Source organism: Chaetura pelagica, unplaced genomic scaffold (assembly GCF_000747805.2).
Source record: "Chaetura pelagica isolate M959 unplaced genomic scaffold, ChaPel_1.0 scaffold104, whole genome shotgun sequence".
NCBI classification, from domain to species: Eukaryota; Metazoa; Chordata; class Aves; order Apodiformes; family Apodidae; genus Chaetura; species Chaetura pelagica.
Window position 1 is genome coordinate 2789019 of NW_009953786.1, and position 21664 is coordinate 2810682.

Consider the following 21664-nt stretch of genomic DNA (forward strand, 5'->3'; position numbering starts at 1 on the left):
GGGTAATATTTTACTTTACATATGTAGATGCGTATAGTTCTTTTAAGAGTATCTGAGAGAGCTGTCTGAATATACATTTTTTTAATAATCAGAGTATCCAATGGCATTCTGCTTTTTGTTTCAAATTTGGGGCACGTGAACACAAGGTAACTATGATTCTTTTAATTCAAATGGAGTATTCATGTTACATTGTTACACAGTGACTGAGTTAGTGTCTCTGAGTGTTCTTGAGAAAGCCTCTTGAATCTACACAGTCTTTTGAAACATTAAAGTGAAGAGAAGTAGCTTGTTCACTAGGTAACAGATAAACCACTATGTAGCTATCAGGAGTAACGCAGACCACAAACTTAATGAGAGTATGTACAACTTCTGCAATGACCATTGTGGACAGAGATGCCCAAGTAGCTCATCTTATGGTATTATCTTTACTAGAAATACAGGGGGGGATTTTGCTGGGGGGAGGGGGATAGGGAGAGAAGAGGGAGAGATGGGAAAGAAGTTACTGCCCCTGCTAGTATTTAACTTTTCTTGCAAACACTAACTGTGCCATTTTCCCTGGGTTTCATTAACTACTTACATGGAGTTCTAGGGGCAGGGGCACTTTTTTGGTGGTGTCTTAACTTTCAAATGGAACAGGAGTAAAGATTTCTCATTTCTGAATGCAGTACCTCAGAGTCTTACTACAAATCTCTTCCCAATAAATAAACTAGTGTTGAAAAGGAAAGTAAAACTGCTTTGATTTTTCTGGAAAATTTGCACTGGCTCTATTTAAACTTTGGGTTTATTTTTTTATGTCCGCAGTGGAATTTATGAGAGTAGTCTCTAGAAAAAAAACCATCTGGTTTATTGCTCACAGGTCTTTTGATATAACTATGTGTGGGTTCATTTGAGAAGTAGTTGAATAAATCCTTGAGTCCCCATTGAGTTAACTTCAGAAGTCCCCTCAAATGCTGTTCCCTGCAGAAATAAGTCATGCATATGTAAAATGTAGCTATTTTTGTACTGAGCTTTGTCTTAACATGTCAATGAAGGGTCAAAGGAAACCATATTTGATACAGTGTTTTATAGATCTGTATCAGTAAATGTTCTTCCTGTATTATGCACTTGGTTTGTAATAATATAGTCTTTTTTTTTTTTTTTTTTCATTAAGAATTAGATCCTTTATTAAGTATTTTGAGATCAGTAGGAGAAGCATTATAGAAGTTCTGGATGTTTGTATCAGTCCAGGGGTGGATATTGTAGAAGGCAATTACTACCATTGTTTCAGAATGTATTAAGAGGTTTTAAAACTAGCATACTGCTTAAAAAAAGCAAGATTGTTGCTACTGTAGCTAGGGAGTGGATTGTTGGCACAAATCTTGCCCAGATTGGAAGAGAGGATAGAAGAGCAAGCGAGGCTGCTTTGTGTGGCTGCACTCAGAGCAGCTGTGCTTGCCTACCTGCAAATGAGGATGTGGCTGTCATTGGAAGAATGCCTTGTCTAACAGATTGCAGTAGAAAGCAGTGGCAGCAGTTTAAATAGTCTGCACCACATGTGTTTATTCAACTCATTTTAGGTGTTTGGTAGTTTGCACCAAATACAAAGTGTTCTTTATATCTTGCTGTCACTGCTGACTTTTTTAGTAAATTGACTGTTTTTGTCTCAGTGTTCTTTGGAGTAGAATAGTAGTTTTTGTACTAATCATACTTTCTTAAACATCTTCACTGCTGGCCTCTGTTTGTCTTTGAAAATATTTCCAACTGGCTTGTGTGCAAGAGGTCTGGGTTTGTCATAATTTCTGTCCAGCATAGCCATGAGGATTTTCCTAGATTTCATCAAGGAGAACCTTTCTTGACTAAATATAGCCAGCAATTGTAATGAGATCCATGTTACCAAAAGCTTGCTTTTAATTAACTCACAGGTTAATTAATCCTACCCTTAGGTAGGATTAGAATTAAGGTTTCTAGTGGGGAAGGATCTGAAATTCTGTGGAACAAACACTGAGGTGAGGGACAGTCCAGGCAAAGAGCTGACCAAGTTTTGCCACTCTTTTAGCTTTAAGCTGCTGCTTTGCAACAGTTGCTTTTGCTCTCCCAGTGTAAGTAAACCTTAAAGCCTGAAGTAGAGCTTGTAGTTCTGTAATTTATAAATACTTCTACAGAATAAGAACAAACATGTTGTTAGTCAGAGGTCCCTTACAACTCACTACCGCCTTAGTTGTTGAGTAACTTTTTAAAGTGAACCCTTGCACGAAACCAAGCTAGTAGAAACTAAACTGAGCTTACTTCAGTAAAATGTAAAATGTGTTTTAACAAGAAAGTAAGTTTACTGTCAAGAAAGTAAGTTGATTTTAAGGAATAAACAAATTCCTATTTATCATATTTTGTAAATAGGCAGAAGAGGAAACATACTCTGGTGTGTTTATCTCTACACTCCTAAATCAGTTTAAACAATTACAAGTAGGAGCTTTGATCTTACATATGCTTTTTTTTTGTTAGAGAATGGTGAATGGTGATGTATTTCCTATAGTGTGATGGTTCCATCTGTTAGATAAAAATATGTAGGACCACACACATAATTGTATGTGTGTAGGTTTTTGTGTGATAAGGTGCACAAAATAGCATTTTTAAGAGTTGAAAGGTGGTACCATTTTCCACTTAAGAAACAGAAATTGACTTCTCCCTTAAACTCATAAAGTAACATTAGAAGATTTAAACAATAAATGATTATATAAGGTGAGCTGCATTCTGGGCATCTTCTAGAAGAAAAATGGATGAGACAGTGTTAGATGAGCATCCAAATGCCTAAGATGAGGCAGAGAGTGTTGTCATTACTGGATGCTGTTGCTACATGTCTGTTTTAGGTAATGGTCAGTCCAGTGATTGTTTTCTGAGAATGTTTCTGCCAAATTACCCTCCTTGTTTTGAGGCTCTTATCAGGGTTTTATCTTTTTACTTAAGGCTTTGAGTGTCTTGGCTCTGTTGGCTGGCACTGTGCATGGCCGTGAGGCAGGACTTCTATGGATACACATCTAAAGAAGGGATTAGGCAGCAATTTAAGATTAGTTTTGAGGTTCTTGCTATTAATTTTAATCCAATGTTTAGATTCCAAAATGGCAGCTGAACAATCTCTGTTTAATCCTAAAGCTTGTAAGTAACTAACTACTCGAATGCTTTTATGCAATGTGCAGAATCAGAGCATTGAGCAAAAATACTTGCTTGTTTTCTGCCTCTCCCTTCCAGTTTGCAAAATTGTATACTTCCTTTTGTATTACTCAAGCTTCCTTTGCTTCATGCTTTAGTCCTATTTTTGTCTCTGAAGCAGTTGGAAAGAAGTTAAATTTTTCAGAACTGAAGTAAGTTTTTAATTAGGGGATACTTTTTTTTTCTTGTTATAATGTGAACACCCTTAAAGATAATTTTAAACAAAAACTTTTGCAGTATGTTTCATTTAAACGTGATTTCTGAGTGTTATTTTATTTAGCTGGTTAAACCAGAATGAAAGGACTTGTTTATTCATCTTTCTGATCTGTGCTTTTTTCCCCCCCTCCCTTTTTGACAATATTTCAGGAAATTGTCACCAGCTTTCCATCAAGCACTACTGTCTTTCTGTCGGATGTCAGCAGACAGCCGTTTGGGATCAGAGGTATATATCCCAGTTGACATAAACTAGAAGATCCTTTATTCTGAATGGCAGCAATAGTTAAACAATAACTGGCTTCCAAGCAAGATATATTAACCTATATGGAGAGATAAATTTACGTACCTGAAATTTAAGAAATAGGGGTATGCTTTGAGATTTTGGCTGAGAAATGAAACCTAGTGATAGATATGTAATTACTGGGAAGTTCTGAGTCTCTACAAGTGGATTAATGCTTTTGAAGTTACTGCCAGATCAAAAACTTGCAAATTAATGTGTGTGAGCAAATTAAGTATTTTCCGGTAAGTGATCAGCCCACTGCAATTTTTACTGTTTTCTTGTGCTTCATTTTAAAAAAAGAAAACAAAAAAAACAAACAAACAACTTGATTTTCTAGGTGTCTCGGATTGCAGATAGTGAAAAAAGTGTCATGTTAATGTTGGGACGCTGCCTGCCTCATATTGTTCCTAATGTTCTGCTTGCGAAGAGAGAGGTGAGGAACCCTGCAATTTTACTCTTTTATTGTTGCCAGGGTGCTTTCTTGTTCATTTTGATGTGTCTACTTTAATGAAAGTCTGTTACTTGCAATCATGTTCTTACTTTTGTGCATGCATCTCTGCTCCTAGAAAATGGTTTTACACCTCTGTCAGGTAAGTTCAGTAAACCTGCATGGTATCCTAATATTTCTTCCTTTGCTTAAGGCATCTGTTAGCATTCAGTAAGACTGTTACTGTAGGTCTAGCTGTTTGTGTTAGCAAAAATGTTTTTGTTAGAGGAGACCACAGTTAATGCATGTTACAAAGAGCAGAGGACATATGTTCAGACATTAAATTTGGTTTATTTTATCAGTTTTAATACGGACTAATGTTCAGGTTATTTTTCAGCACTACATACTTCAGAAAAAATATATTTTACTGTCTTTTTGTAAAAGCTCCTTGTATCAGCCAAGATAAGAGTAATCTAAAATACCCCTTTGTTTTAAAATTAGCCATCTTGCTTATATGTTTACCTTAAATTTATAATTAAGCTAAATACAATTATGAAAATGTAATGTTAGTTTTTAATTTAAGTGAAGATGGTGTTTTGCATAATCCTTCATATTATATAGTGTAAAAAAGAGAGGACAGTGCTTGAAAATGAAAATGTATTGTTGTAAATACTGCACATTACCACATGTGTAAAAACATAAGGACATACATAAAACAAAATTTCAACAACCTTACAGTTGACACCTAAATAAAGGGTTTGAAGTAGCATAGCTTGTTAAGTTTTAGTCCTTGTTGAGGGGACCTACAGTAATGTGGACTTAGTAGTGCATTGTGCATAAATTATTCTAAAGCTTTGAAAAATCCTTAAGAAATTTGTACTGATCCTATAACCTCAAATGTTGTAACATATGAGTAATTACCAGCAGTTAACACAGTGAGTTTGAGAAAGTATAAAGTTTTGAAAGTCTCAAACTTGATTAAAAGTTTGTTTGGGTTGTTGTGTTGTTTTTTTTCTAAGGGAGTAAGGGTGTTTACTAGGTGCTCTGGAAATAAATCTGTTGATATTCTTTCAGAATACTTCTGTGAATGTTTCTGGATCAGTGCCTAATTTCTGATTTCTTATTTATTCCTTTCCTTCCCTCTGCTTTTGGCAAGATGTGGTATTTTGGCTTCTTTTCACAGCTTGTAGCATAATCTGTGTAATGTATTTAACATTTTTGTCGCCTTTTAGGCTATTTTCTACTTTGTTTTACAATTGAAGTGATATTTGATTACATGTTTTTGCTTTAAATGAATCGTCTGTTTCAATTGGCTGTGTAAAGCCACAAGTTAGAATTATGTAGCTGGATTGCAAGGGATGCTTAAAGTTCCAAGTTTTGAAATTTCCTTTTAAAATAGCTTTTCACCCATTGCTGTCACTATTTTAATGTTCCTTCAGGTGGTGTTGTGGAAATAGAAGAAAAACTTGTGCAGATCTTCTGTTAGTGTTTATTAATATCAGTGTAACAAAAAGCTTACCTATGTACTGGTCTCTCTTCAACAAGTTACAGCCTTGTGTCTTGCCCAAAAACAACCTTGTCATGAGAGAGTCATGGCACCATTTTACAGAGAAGTGATGTAAAAATGTAGTGAAATATAAGTAACAGGCTCAGGTCGTAATACAAAGTGATCACCAGTTTGCTCTGAAAAGGTACAGTGATTTAAGACCTTACACTGTCAGTATTTAAGATCTCACACTGTCAGTGTGTTAGTCATGAAAATTAAACATAATTTTGTGATGACTCCCTGAAGTACCTGTCTTTGTTCTTTAAGCCTCCATCGTGTTGAAACTGGTTGCAAAATCTGAAACTGAAAATGTGTTACACGTTTTCATTTTGGAGAAACAGGGTTTGTGGGTTGACAATCTCTCAGTAGGAATTGTCCGTTGCCAGAGATTAAGCCATTCCACCAATGCTTTTAACCCTCTTAAGGTCTTTAGCAGTCTGCCTGACTTGGTAATAAGTGGTCCAGCAAATATTACAGTTGACATCTTAGCAACCAGTTAGTGTCAGAATGTCTGACACATTTCTGGAATGTTTTAATGCTATTTTTGTGTATTGGTGCAGCTTTAATTGTTCTTCAGTGACTGTAGTTTAGGTTATAATGGAAGACAGGAAAGAGGGAAAAACACAGTATCATGTAGGGTGGCTGGGGAGGTTATTTTAATTGTTTCTAAAAGAACAGTTCAACCAGATAAAATCAGTAATACGTAATAGAGGATTCATCATTAAAATTCCATGTATCAACATATATATTTAATTTTGGTTTTGTCTCTAGTATCTGGTTTATCCTAAATGCTTGAGAAGATGTATGCCAGTGTTAGATTTGTGTGTGAATGCACTCAAAAACAAAGGAGATACTGCAAGCTACATAGTAATTGGGATGAAAAGTAACAAAATGCTAAAAACTTCTTAAAAAAAAACCAAACCCTTTGGCTGGGTATCCAGTCTATGATAACACTTCTTGCATATGAACAGCTTGAGTTCTTAAAGTTTCATCTGCATTGGAATCTGCTTCCTCAAATGTGTGTTAGTCACTTGTAACTAAAACACACTTAAGATTTTTTTTATTAAATCAGCTATCTTTGATTTGTCAAGAAGTATACCATAAAAAGTTTCCTTTAGTTAAACTGTAATTAAAGAAAAGCAAAATTTTGTGATTTTTGCAACAACAAATCAATTCAGTAATGATTTCTCACCCTTTATACGATGTGAAAATCAATATCTTCTTGCCAGGTAACAGGAATAATCTTGTTTGTATGTACAACTTCTACATGCTGCAGTTTGAAGTCTGTTAGTGGAGTCTGGGCTAGAGTATACTTTTTCATGTCATATCAGGATCTGGTTACCCTTTCCCCTCCACCCCCCAAGAAACACTTCCTTAATTACTTATACTTTTCCTCTTGCCTATTATTCCAGGGTTAGTTTATCTATCTTTCATTTGTGTTGCCCAGACTTACCATGACAGTGATGGTTTATTACGAGTGCGCCACTTAATTTTTATGCTTTTTATCTTTATTTATAGAGTTCAATATTTTAATAACAGACATTTGCTTATATTTATTTGTAAAGTTGAAGGAAAGATAATGCTGAATTTGCAGTTTCTGAATGGGTGGCATTCTCAGCTCTGCTAGAAGAAAGCAATGCTGTAGGTTTGAACTTGTTTCCATGAGCACGTCATATCTACACATAGACATCACCAAGGCACTTTCAGTCTCTGGCATTTTTTGTAGGTAGATGTCTCTTAAACCACAGTAGAACTGGATATCTTACTACAGATTTTCATCTTTATCTTGCATTTTAAAAGTCATAAAATATTGGCTTTGTTAAAAAATACAGAAGACTGCTATGTCAGAGCTTGGTAGTGTATTTAAGTGGCTGTTTCCAGTAGCTGTGTCAAGCAGATGTCATTCTGGTTGGATATAGATAAAAGTATATAAGTTTCCTAGGCTTGAAAATTGTCAGCCATCAGTATCTTCTTAATGACTGTTTCTATTTCACAGACTAGGGGAGAACGGAAAATTTTAAAGGCGCTATTAAAATACTTGGTTACTCGGTAAAACTTACATTGCAGTTGGCTCCAGTAGATTGTTTTTCTGAAAAACTGATACTGTTGACCTCAGCTTGTTTGCCTGATCTTTTCTTGTTTATGTGGGGTGTTGGTGTTTTTTGGGAAGCTTTTTTGTTTGAGGCTGGGTTCCCACACATGGCTGTAAGAGAGACAGCTGTTTTTTAACTTAAGTCCTTTAGTTCCATTTTCTGGGTATGAGAGGCTAGTGTAATTTTCTTAGAATGAAAGAGCTCATTCTCATGCAATATCCCTTTCATCTTGAGTCTGAAAGCTAATGTCTTTCAACACCATGTCTTTACCCATAAGGTAATTCATGGATGGAAGGAGTTAAATTTCATGTTTTTAATTGAATTGCCAACTAGTTTTGTCAGAGTAGTTTTATACGAAGATTTCCAAATAAACAGTGGATATATACAAAGAAGTACAGAGGCTTTTTCACACCCTGATCTGTATTGATTCTAATGTAAAAGCAACCCTTTGAGATTGACAAGAAGGTTAATCTGGATCTTGGAATAATAGTCTCATCCCATAAAATGTGATTAGGTTTGTAATTTTAATAAGCCGAGTAGCAGAAAGTTTTGAGTCATGTATTAATCCTATGATTGAATATTATTTCATTTGAAACTAAAAAGATGAATTCTGAAATAACTTCCAATACATCCTTGCACAGAAGACTCCATATCAGTAGTTTGTTAGTACCTGCAGCTGTTTCGTTTGCTGCAAATAAGATTATTGTACTTACTTGTTCTTAGATACTAAGTTACAGAAAACATTTAACATAACATGGATTCACAATGCAAGCATTGACTATTAGAGAAGGTTAAAAGGGACGCATTTACAAAATAAATCATAATATCATCCTGGTTGGTATATGATGTCACCTGTTTGCCATATTGTTACATTAATATTTGGAATAATAAAGATTACTGTCCTAAGCTCTTGAAGTAACCAATCTTGACACTTAGCACTAATTAAATTTAATCTTTGAGATAATTATTTTGCTTATGAGCACTCCAACAAAAAGACACTAATTAGAGAGAGAAACTAAGATGTAAGAGACTTTAGTTACAATGCTGAACAAAAAAAAAGTTATAATGAAGGCGACAACACAGATAGTAAATTCCTCACTATCTTCTAAGAAAATTGCCAGCAAAACAGACAAATGCTTGCTATAGGATGCATTTTTAAAAAACCCAATCTTTAATATTTTGGTTTAATACTTCTAATATGTAGGAAGAACTGTTGCATACAGTTGAGGTGATACCAGTTACCATTAAAAAGCCACCTTCTTTGATCATAATGAAGGGCTGATCCATATGCCCATGTAAATGTTGCCTTTCTTGAGAACTTGAATCAGCTCAAATATTGAATCTGTTCAAAGATAAAAGAACATGTTGTTATAACTTAAGGAGAAGTTGTCCAAAGGTGCTATGATGAAAAAAAAAGTGAATTTTTCTTAGGAGAGACCTACATGGACAGTTACACAGAACAGAGACAAGACAGGCCATTTCACTTCTGTGCAAGGTTAGGTCAGCTTCATAGCCTTGTGCGTTGTTCACCTCTATGCAGCTTATCTCACCATAACAGCAAATTACTTTTTTTCTCTCTATTGTACATCTGGGTAGTTCACAGATATCAACTGCATCAGATACAAACTTGCCTTTTCAGTAGTGGAAGTGAAACCTCTGGCACATGTTCTTGCATCCAGCTGCAAGTGCTGTCCATGTTGTAATGGTGGTTTCCTTGGGAAACAGTATCGCCGTTCTGAAAGTCACTCCTGGTATTGTTGACTAACACCAACATGAACTAATCAGTTTTCCTAAGTCAGAGGCAAAAGGGAAAAGAGGGACTTGGGAATGAACAGGACATTTAGGAAGGATCCCAAATTAAGTAGAGGGAGGGTTGTTGTTTTGTTTTGTTTTTTTAATTTATGTTATTAACTGTCAGCATAAGTGGTATTCCTTCCCAAGGAAGGCAGAGTGTTTCAAATAGCACTGGAAGTCCTCTCCTTTATTATTAACAACTATATACAATCTCCATAATGTTGTGAACTTTCCTCTTGAATTTAAATAGTCAAATGCTAATATTAATCTCTCCTATTGGAAAATTACTTTCTACAGCCCTTCTCTGCTGTTGTTTTGGGGTTTTTTTTAATCTGAATTTTATTAAAAGAAGTCTACATCTAGACCATGGTCCTTTGCAACAGGAAGGAATGGGCTTGAACCTGCCTGTAGGTTGTTTTTTGTTCTTAATCATCCCAAATTCTTGAGAAGAACCTATCCCCTTTTAACTCCTTGGGAGACTTCAATTGACGTGATTTGTCCACCTATGAGAGCAGTTTTATTCTTGTCCCACCAAAAGTCCCTTTCGCCTCCAGTTTTACCTTCCTGTCCATTAAGTCTATAGGGAGCACATAAAACACTGTTCGAGACTTCTCACTGTTTCTCCACTCCCCTTAATAGAAGGAGCTGTAGAAGCACTGATGCAGCGATGCAGAGAACACTCTCTTCTCCCATAGTATGCATGAGAGAATGTGACCAATGGACAAGAAAACACAGCTAATTCCGTCAGCTATAATAACCAGCTTTCTGCAAGGTAAAGAACCAGCCTTGTATCTGCCCCGTGTCAATGATGTTAGGTTACTCATGAGCCTTTCACACACAAGGTAGTATCTAGATAAATTTGGAGGTGTTTTCCTTTCATGCAGACTCAGTTGAAAAAAGCCAACTTTGCTAGCTTCCTTAAATTTGAAAATAATCTTGATTTAAAAAAAAAAACCAAAAAACTCATGGCACTGTTTTGAAATCTGGCAGTAGTCCTGAATTAGCAGTTGAGATTTTTGAGTAGGTACTCTGACTTAGCAGGAAAGTAAAGTCAGTGTTGTGGTTTCAACAGAGGAAACAAAACCCCAGATCATAAAAAAATATGCATGTCTCATTTTGTGGGTTATACTCTTATTTTAGACATTCTTTATAAGGAATAATAAAGAATAATTGAAAGAACAGTTGGATAATGTGAACTTAGGGTAATTTCAGAAAGTTAGAGCTCAGTAATGTAACACAGGGGATTTTTTTATATAAAGCTTTGTCCATGAGCTATATTCTTTATGGTGAAGTTAGTAATTATGTTGTGCATCTACAAATTGCGAACTTATTTCCTCTTTGAAAGATTAAGATATTAATGTGTACATAGTGGTATTTAGAGTGGCAGAGGGTTTTTTCATTATTTTTATAGTATTTTTTCAAATCTTTTTGAATTAAGTGTTTGTAGGAGAGAAAATGTTTATCTGAAGTAACAAAAAAAAGTTAAATAAGTTAAGCCCCCTGCCTTCTCAGAACTTCAAATGAGCAAAAATGAAATGTGAAGTATACAAAAAAATAAAATCTAACATGCAAATTCTAAAGGAAAAGAAGCTTTCAGCTTAAGAAAGTTATTTAGCTGTTTGTGAGATGTAATTTCTGAAGCTTCTTTAGTACAGGCTTTCAATTTACATTTTCTGTTGTGCTACACTTATTTAAAAAGAGCCAAACAAAAAAAACGCCAGAAACCAAAAAACTTGCTTACTTGAAAATACTGCAAAATAGAAATATATAAATTGCTCAAATATATTTCTTATTTCTCCTTCTGTACTTTAAGGTTTTTTTTAAGTGTTGTGTAGGATACTTCCACATTCATGCCTCTGTCTCATAAATTCCCTGATCTGTACCATAATTGGGTTAAATATTGCCAAAATATCTTCCAGAATGTTAAAGCAGATTTTAGGATGTGTCTTGATCATCTTCAGGGGGAAAAATAGCACACTGAGTAGAATTAGTGTAAACTGAAAACAAAAGCTTATCAGGAGTTGATGAGCATAGGCAATGCTCTAAAATGGAGTATTCTTCCATGTTTAACAGACACGTACCACTTGCTGTTGAGGAAAATACAGGTTGAGCAATAAGGGTGTCTTTGATATTGTTTTCTCATGTCCACCTTGTTTGATAGGCTTACTCTAAAGACCAGTGTGAATCAGTCACCTTGAATGTCTGCAAGAAGAAATTTGTACCTCCCCATAAAGTTTTTACAAACAGCTGTAGATTTTTCCAGGTTTTGTGTAATCTTTCCAAGTAACTTCAGAATTCTTTCCCACTGTCATCTGCTTCTTAGTCACAGCTTACTAATTCACAAAAACCTTGTCTGCTTGAGGTGGCTCAAAAGTATGTGGAGGGTGCTTCCAGATAATTTGTCCAAGTTTTCTCTGCGGACACTTAGATTTGTCTTGTTCTTTCCTTCCCAACCTCACCGGCATGTTTTTGTCCCTAAGATATTAAATCACCTAATTGTGTGGCTTTTTTATTCGGTTGGAGCAATGGCTCACATCAACAAGGTCAAGGAAAGGGACTTCCAGTCCATATTTTAGAAACATTTGTTTCTTCTGGGAATGAATACCATGAGCTTTGAAAACCTGTTTGGGAAGGAGGAGCTCTTCAGTATTGTGAACAGCCTTATATTTTATTTTAGTTAATGTTTTATGTATTGTTTTCATGGTATTTTGCTCCTTAAGGGAATTGAATTGCTCTAAAAAAAGAAAATTCAGCTTCAGATGTTGACTCTTTCTTGAAAATAAAAAACAAACCCAACAACCTTAAACACAAAATAGAGTGAGTATATCTTGTCTGCAGTCACCTTTAACAATGTATGTTTTCCGGTGCTTGTTCAAACTTATGCACAAAACTCTGTGCATGCTTAATACAAAATTTTAATATTTAACTCCATGGCATCAAAAGTTGCTTCTTCTGTACAAGCTTTGTTCCATAGACATCTGTGGAGCTTGCTTCAGTTCAGTAGGTAGTGAAGACATGATTGTCCTCTAACTCTGGTTACAGGTGACCTGCATATGTTAATTGTAATCTGCAGAACTTTTAATTTTATGTGCTGGTTCTCCCTGATCTTTCGTAGCAGGAAAATAATTCTAACTTCTGTAGACCTTCACTTTTTTCAGGTCACTTAATAAGAAATCAAGACTCTAAAACATCTTCTCTAAATATGTTGATGTTACGTGGCTAGATTTATCTTCTTAGTTTCTTTTGCCATTAATGAATATATGCCCAAAGCATTTTTACTGTCTTTGGTTTTCCCCTACCCACAACTTTTTAGGAATTGATCCCACTCATACTGTGTACAGCCTGCCTCCATCCTGAACCCAAAGAGAGAGATCAGCTTCTACACATACTGTTCAATTTGATCAAACGACCAGATGATGAGCAAAGGTGTGTTTGCGTTTATGTGTTGCGGGACAAGAAAGAACATTTTTCCTTTGTCAAAGAAGCAGAAATAATAGAAACTGGATATTATGGGATGATTTTAACCGAGTTTCACTTAAACTGATACTTTGCTGTTATAGTGTTGACAAACTTATGTGGATTTTGGGACTTTCCATTTCATGATCTGTACTTTCTAAGTTACTGAAATATAAGAGCATTCTTGAGAAGCTGCAGTGTTAATGTTTCAGTTCCATTTTTGTTTAAAGATGAGCTAAAACACTTCATTAAAATGAGTTATTAGATCATAATTCTTAGCTATGGTTAATACAGAAATCAAAGCAGCTTTTTTAAACCTCTTAGTCTGTCTTAGTGATCTGTATGTTTGTAAGTTAACTACAAGGTTTAGATGGGAAAAATAGCATAAGGAAATAGTACTCTTCCTACTTATGATTCAGTACTATAGGTAGTAATAAAAATTCAGAAGAGTGCATCAGTTATTTAATTATGACAGGTGTTGAGCTTTGGGTTTTTTTGGTGTTGAAACAGTGTATTTTTTATTTTGTTTTAAAATTTAGTTATTCCTGAGTTCTCAGGAAATCTGACTTTACCAATTTTGATAAGAATATCCTTAAGGTTGAAAGACAGTACACTAGCTGGTATGTTTCCTTCTCTAACTGTGAAAAGATTTTTTCATATTTGCTCTGTAGCTCTTTATTTTCATTAGAGATGTTTTGTAAAACATCTGTATCTTTTGTTGCTCTTCAGACAAAATAGACTTTTTGGAATAGGTGGAAAGCATTTCTTTTTAAGATTTTCTGAAACTGAAGTGCTCTGGTGACTTTCTCAATTTCTCACTTGGTAAAATTTAGTGATTAAGTATGTTTAGAATAGATGGCTTTGGAGACAAAAAAATACAGAAATAAAAGCAACTTGTAGCATAGTGACACCACACAGATTGAAATTACAAAAAGATGCAGTCCTTGTTCTACTTGGGATTCATTAGAAAACTACTTATGAAATGTCTATCACTATCTAAAATACTTTGAATGTCCCATGCAGATTGGAAACTAAAATTATTTTGTGTTTAAGGGGGGCAGGAAGTTACATCTCATTTTTTAGTCTCTTCTAAGTTAATTTCTCACAGGATTGGTGGCCTAGTAAGTAGATTTTTCTTACACATGTTTAGCTTAAGGTAGTTGTGTTTTCCAGCAGCTAAGAAAGAAGAAAATACAAGCTGCTTTTTCATAAAAGTTGTTAATTCCTTGTTGTAAGTTAGAGATTTGTATCTAAAAGTAACTCCTGTTCATTAGAAATTTGGGGAGAATATTCTGCCTTAACCTCTAGGGAAAAACATGTATATTCATAATACACATTTACACACACAAAGATCATAATGTGTTTTAAAGGTGCCATAGTACCTGACAGAAGGATAAGTAGAATTCCATCAAATAAAAAGATCCTTTATACAAACGTGATAGAAAATACTTATTTAGAATTTCAGTTGGGTTGTAGCTACGTATATGTATGGAAGTGTATGATAGATTTTTTGTTTTATCTAAACAAGTTTAAATACTATTTTAGTAGTCTTTATTTATATAAAGTAAGTAAAAATATTCAGGTTTAGTCACCATAAAAACAGTATGGATTCTCACATGTTATTTATTTACCTTCTGCTGTACTCTCCAGGCCAACATTACACATTAAAGTAGCAATTGATAACAAGTTGACTTTTTACATTTGCTAAATGCAAGAGACTGAAACATGACATTGCATTTCCAATAATAAACACATTAAAATCAGCATTTTACTTTAAATATTTGACCTTGTATGTAAGTATGTTAATAATTATGTGGAAAGCTTGTATTATTCTTCTTGCCCATGCGAGAGGCTTTTTGGTGCACGCAGATACACCATATAGTATTGTATGCTAACATTATGTTTAACGAGGCCACTTTTATCCTCAAGGCTTTGCTAATTAATTTACTATTCAATTTTCAAGGTGTCTATCAAATTCCCTTCTGTAAAGGAACAAATATGTGTTAGCTTTACTTAAACTTCCATTTGAAGACCTCAGTTGGTTTTAGAAGCTAAGAAGGCATGAAGAAGTCACATGAATGCCTTTTAGGACAAGGTTAAAACCTAGTTCAGAATGTGAACTCTGGAAGATACCACAGTAATGTACCCAGAAGCAGCACACTCAATGAAAAGAAGCTAAAATACATTAAGCTTAGTGTATCTGGTATGACTTGCCATCCGTCATATGATACCACCACTTACAGAACACACAACTTCCTGACATATTAAGGAAAACTCCAGTAGGTTTGTTTTTAATATAACCCTTGTAAATGACAAAAGAACAAAATATAAAATTGAACTGTTTACCAGTGCATATTATCACTTTCTAAAACATCTAAAAGAGCTTAGAAGTGCTAAGTTATGTCTGTTCTACTCTTAGCTTCTGTCTTGTTCCTTTGGTCTGATTCTGATTTCACTTTGGTTTCTGTACTGATGAAGCAGACTAGTGTTCTGCTGAGTCATAGTGATGTGCTTGTGTTCCTACCTAAGTGATCATAAGTGCTTAACCTGGAAAGAGCTCTTGAGGAAAGCATTTCCAGCATCTTGTTGACAAAATAGATAATTATGACAATAAGTAGAAAGTAGTTTTTCCCATACCCAACCTAGACTGCAATTTTTGCAATATCTTTGTGTTGACATTTTTGTTTCAGTGACCTGTTGTTAAGGTCAACCTTACAACCTTTCCTTCCCCTGAAATACCTGCTCTTGTCATGTATTTTTAAGATGGTTACAGCAAAATACTTAAGACATTTTTTAATAGTTTCATAATATTTTCAAATATATTTGCCAGGCAAGGCAAAAGGAAATCAGAGGTAATTTTGAAACTTTGTGCTATTTTTTTAAGAGGGTTTGTTTTTTTGGTTTTTTCCCCTATTTCTAATGCAAGAGATTTTGAGTGATTCACTTTTTAAAATATCTTACAGAAGTATGTTCTATTGCCCAGTTCTGTGATTAGGTGCAGCATGTAAAGCCAAAGACAGGCACTGAAATGAACTATTTTCTTTGTTGTAGAACTCAGAATTACGCTGGGCTTTTGTCTCCTTATTACTATCGCATATCAGCGGTTGATTTCTTGAGTCTTATCTAATAATTGCATTTTGAGTTTTCCCCAACTTTTTACCTTTATCAAAGGTCTGTTTCTCAGTACATGGTACAGATGGGGGGAGGAAAAAGCCCAACAGAAAAAACCCATTGTATAAAAGAAAAGAGTTTTTTCTGATTGTTGGCCTAAAGAAGGCTGGTGGGAAAAAAAAAAAAAAAAAAGCTTTTAAACAGACTATTTCTCCTCTAAAAGATTCTGAAAGTGAATGAGTTTGGTTCTTTGGGTTTTTTGTGTGTTTTGTTGGATTTTTTTAATAGAGTATATTGTATAAGTGCTTAAGAAATAACTGCCAGAATCTCTGCCTTTCAACCTTAAGGGCATAAAATCAGCTGCAGTTCAGGAATTTATAATATTTAGGAGTTTAGACATGACACTAAAATGGTAACAAGTAATATACTGGCTTACTTTCCACAAAGTAAAAATGAGCAAGGTCTTAGTAGTGTCCTAATCTTACTCTGGAGGTGATAAAATTAGTCTTATGTCCATGCTTTATTATTTGAAACTGGTTATTTAAATGTTGATTTAGACATGAAAAGTAAATAGAACTGATGAATTACATGCTGATTTAGTATCATTGCAGTCCTATTAATAGGAGAAATAGTTAAAAGTGCATGTCCCATGCAACAATCAGGGACAATAGTGACTTTTAGTTTAAGATTTAGCTATTAATTCAATGTGGTGTGAAATTTTGATTGTAGACAACTACCTGTTGCCTGACAGCATCTGTTGTTACTAACTTAAAGTATATATTCTATACATTACAGATACTTACTTTATAAACAAATTAAACCTTTAAATTTATGTTTTCAGACAGATGATACTGACTGGGTGTGTGGCATTTGCCCGGCATGTTGGACCAACACGTGTAGAAGCTGAGCTTTTACCACAGTGTTGGGAACAGGTAACTCCTTATTTTTGTGTTTTACTCTGGAAGATTAGTTAAAAATGCATAAATGTTGACTTGAATTTGTTTGAGGGGGAGGTTGTTTTGGTTTTGTTTTTCACTGAATGGCAGTTCAAAGTATTTTTCAGAAAGATGTATGGATGTTTGTTGTCCTCATTACATATACTTTTATATAACATTAAAAAGAACTCATAAGCAGGAAATTTGCCAAAGACTATCTGGAGATTCTAGTTTACCTGCATATACCTGCCTATGTTTGTTGTATTGAAATGTAGATATGCACATGTTCCTCATTAGTGTTGCCTAACCTATTGACAGGTAGGTACCTTTATAATTTGTACTGTAATTTCCAGGCTGTTGAAAATCCATTTTCAGTCAAAGATTTTGTTCACTGATTTTTATATTGTATTAATTCCCCGGACCAGTGTCCACATGTGAGCTACTTTAAATTCTTAAGCAGAAAATTAAAGGTCAAAGTAGTCAGAAATAAGTCCCCTTATAAGTGGATGAGCATTATTTTTACACCTGTAAAATCAGCCTGAAGTTTAGATACAAATTCCAGATCACTGTGAGCTTTTCCACAGCTATTCCAAATAATTAGAAATAACTGAACAACCAAATTGAAATGCTGTTACTGTGTCATCTGAGGCATAGAAACAGAACTATGTGGGTTCAGGTGAAAATGCATGGCATTTTCCCACTATTATGAAGAAAATAGACTTCATCTTCCCTAAAAGACAGTGAATAACTAAGCTGTGACAGAGTGGTTAATGCTTGCTTTGATGGCACAGTCTTTCTGGTCTAATAATTGTCTCCTGTTTCTTGCATAACTCTGCCATCTGTGTTTCACAGTGAAGTCCAAGCTTTAATAGTCTCAAGGTTTTTTACAGTACAGGTATATATTATATGCAGCATTTGTGCTTATATGTATGACTGATGTATCTTTTGATTAAAGGAAGGGCTCATAGCAATAGCTGTTGAACACAAACCACATTTTGTTTTCTTAGTCCTTCTCATGAAATATAAACAGCATTTAAAAAAAACCTCAGGAAGACCACCACATCTTTGTCATACTAGTTTCTTGCTAATTGCTGATGCAATAGAGAAACTAGTCCAACTGTAACAGCACAGCCTATCAGGCTGCCAAGACACATGTCATCAAGTATGTATTTAATGCAGTTTGCCAAGCTTTGTTTGCTGTACCAAAACCAGGTAATTGTTTTTCTCCAACAAACTACTGGCTGAATCTCATTGTCAGAAAAATGAGTTTGTAAAAGGAACTCTAAAATACAGATAATTTTCTACCTTTTCTCAGAAGATGCTCTAATCATGAAAGCATTCATACAGCTGATCTTGAAACAAAATATATTTACAGAATGCAAAGGACTAGGCCCTCAGAAGATTAATCATTTTCATCCAGACATTCTGGAGAGTTAACAGGCTAGTTGTTGTGATATTTCTGCCTGCTCTTCATAGTAGTTGGCTCATCTGAGTTTCGATCAAAGCTCTGTGAATCCTAAAAGTTCCCTCAGAACTGGTGTCCAGGTAATTGGCTGGACTCGAGAGCAGAACGTCAATAGCATGCAAGTACTTTTTGGCTTAATACATATGTCTTCTTTGGACCCTGATTGCTCAGCAAGCCTCAGGCAGCTATTCTACACTAGTTGGCTTAGAGCACTAGAGGGCACTTGTGTAGCTCTTAGAGGAACCGTGTTCCTGAAGGTGTTACATAAAGCAAAATATTTCATGGAGTGCCAGCTCACAAGCGGGTCATATTCTTCAGAGTGCAGCAGCCCGTAGGCTGCTTACCATCCTTCTTTTTACTGCATGTATGCATACTTTTCTGTTTCTTCTCTTAATGTAAGTTCTATTTTATAGGACAACTAGAGGAGGCTGTATCTGCCTTGCCTTTATGCCTCAGTGGAAGAGTTTGAGGCTGTTTAGTGCCCATATGCAACTTCTATGAGCAAAGTCAATGTTTATCTAAGAGGTGCAGACATATCCCTCCATTGCAGTTCATTCTAACCACATTTTGGATACTGGTTATAGCAAGGCAAATAGCCATTCTGTTTCTCTTCACCAGATCAACCACAAATACCCAGAGAGGCGGCTACTGGTAGCAGAATCCTGTGGAGCTCTAGCACCTTACCTTCCAGTAAGTACTCGTAGTGACTCTGAAAAATTTTCCAGTGAAAGCAAGGTGAAAATATGATGCATATGCAAGCATCCTTTATATTTTAAAATTTTCCAAGTGTGTATGTCAGGCTTAGACAGTAACATTGTCTTCTACTTTTTATCACACCCGTGGGATTCAATAAATTGCATTAAGGAGGATATAGCTTATTATAAAGGAATGCAGGTCAATCTAGCTATGAAATGTCTTTAAAAACAATATGTTCTGAAAAAAATCTGTGTTTCGGTAATGTGGGAAAAATTAAGTGAACCTAGTTAGGGCCAATTAAAGGAAATAATCTCTGACAAAAAGCATTGGCACTCAGTAATAGAGTTTGTGAGGCTCTGGAATGTTAGATGAAGAGCACTCCCAGTCAGAAGAACAAGCAAAATTAAGTCAGTGGCAAACTAGAATTTTAAGGTTCAGAGGAAGAGGAAAATAACCCAAATTAAAAACCCACGACTCCATTTTAGCAATGCAGTGAATTAAGATTCTGTATAGGGGTTTTTTGCTGTTCTTTTTGGTTTTGTATGAATTAAAGAACTTGAGTTCTATGCTTAGTAGGACAAAAGGTTGATCTGTTGAGGCTACTGACATTTTTTTATTCCTTCATCTTCTGTAGTGAAAACAGAATGTGTAATGTTTATAGAGATGTATGGTTGGAGGAAGGGATTTTGTGAGCACTAACAAAAGTGCAAATTGTTTCTAAAAATAGATATAAACCTGTGTTTCTTGTTTCATTACATTTAACAAGTATGTTTCTTATTTACAAACAGAAAGAAATTCGTAGTTCATTAGTACTTTCCATGCTGCAGCAAATGCTAATGGAAGATAAGGCAGATTTGGTACGAGAAGCTGTGATCAGAAGCCTTGGAATCATTATGGGATATATTGATGACCCAGACAAATATCAACAGGTAAAATGTGGGTTTGATTCTGTGTGTATAAACTGCCTTCTAGAATTATTTCATTAATAGGGGGATGCATAATTTCATGCATTTTAATTAAATCTTTCCAGATACTTGTAAATATTTTGTGATTTACGTGAATGTTGGTTTTCTTCTATCACCAAGTCCAAAAAAAAAATAAATTAGAGGTATCACTAGAACCTCAGGTATAAGCCTTACACAGAAGCTTCTCTAAGAATTCATAATTTGCCTTCAAGAACATACCACTTCATTGCCCACCTAATACAATTAGCCTATCTGATTGATATCATCACTTGATAACAGAAATGTATCAACTACAACAAAGATTTCTTGTAGTTCAACTTAATACTGCCTAATAATGCTCCAGGTAAGTAAAAATTAAGAATGTCTACTCCTGTCTAATTTTTTTAAGGCAGAGTGGTAAAATGTGTTTCTGTTGATTCTGATAACTTCACTGTTGAGAAATACTAGCAGGATCATTGAAGCACCTACTGTTGACCTTTGGAGATGTGCTGGGAATATCTGTTAATAGGCCCCCATGTACTACTACCTTGTTTTACTTTTATTAGTGTCAAGTTAAAAAATAGATTGTAATCTTTTTCTAGTCTGCCTGTTTTCTGTGGTATAAATTTTAGGAAAGTAATTACATTCTTTGCTGTCTTTTGCCAGGGTTTTGAACTACTGCTTTCAGCTTTAGGAGACCCTTCAGAACGTGTAGTTAGTGCTACACATCAGGTATTTTTACCTGCTTATGCTGCCTGGACAACAGAACTGGGAAATTTGCAATTCCATCTTATACCTACGCTGCTTAATAAAATTGAAAAATTGCTCAGGGTATGTGTTCAGCTGTTTCTACATTGGAGAATTTTATTTGTGTCATTATTACATACGCAGGCTTTAAAAAAACCAAACACAAAATGTAAGTAATTGCCACTTAATGTTCTATGGAAGGTGCCACTTAATGTTCTATGGAAGGAACATTTTCTGGAGATTCTCGTCATTCCATAACTTGTCCTTTGGAAGAAAAAAAAAAGAAAACCCAAACAAAACAAAACCAGAAAAAAACACAAACAAAAAAACCCCTGAAAAACCAACATATTCTTCTTTAACAATGTTTTGCTTTATAGCCCAGTAATTAATGTATAGTTAAAAAAACCCTTGCTTGGGGCTGTGACAGATGTTGTATTATTCTGAGTGCATTTGCCTGCAAATGCCCTGAGTGCATTTAAGGGTCACAGAGTGTAGTTTTTAATAAAGTGAAATAGTTATTTTTAAAAAAACAGCTAGAACTTTATGAGTTAGGTCCTTTGCAACTTGATTTGGTAGATACTTGGAAAGTTCTGGAAGATAGGGTACATCGTATCAGTCTAGCACACTTAACAAAGACATGTGTTTTCAGACTACAGGCAACTAGTGCATTCAGTTGTTAGATGCATTGCTCTCTGAGACCAAGGATTTACATTTCCAATATGTGCTGAAACATGTTATTTCAGAATATCAGTGTGTTTATGAACATGTCCT

The 21664-nt window shown here is 34.9% G+C and overlaps 1 protein-coding gene across 1 annotated transcript in view; it reads left to right on the forward strand.

Annotated features, from left to right (window-relative positions):
* KIAA1468 (KIAA1468 ortholog) overlaps positions 1–21664 on the forward strand; it is an 84278-nt gene that overhangs the window by 35167 nt on the left and 27447 nt on the right. The window contains exons 9-15 of the mRNA XM_010000954.1: positions 3550–3625; positions 4017–4112; positions 12853–12965; positions 16948–17038; positions 19125–19196; positions 19991–20131; positions 20813–20977. Of these exons, the coding sequence (XP_009999256.1) occupies positions 3550–3625; positions 4017–4112; positions 12853–12965; positions 16948–17038; positions 19125–19196; positions 19991–20131; positions 20813–20977 (754 nt within the window). The remainder of the gene's footprint in view (positions 1–3549; positions 3626–4016; positions 4113–12852; positions 12966–16947; positions 17039–19124; positions 19197–19990; positions 20132–20812; positions 20978–21664) is intronic.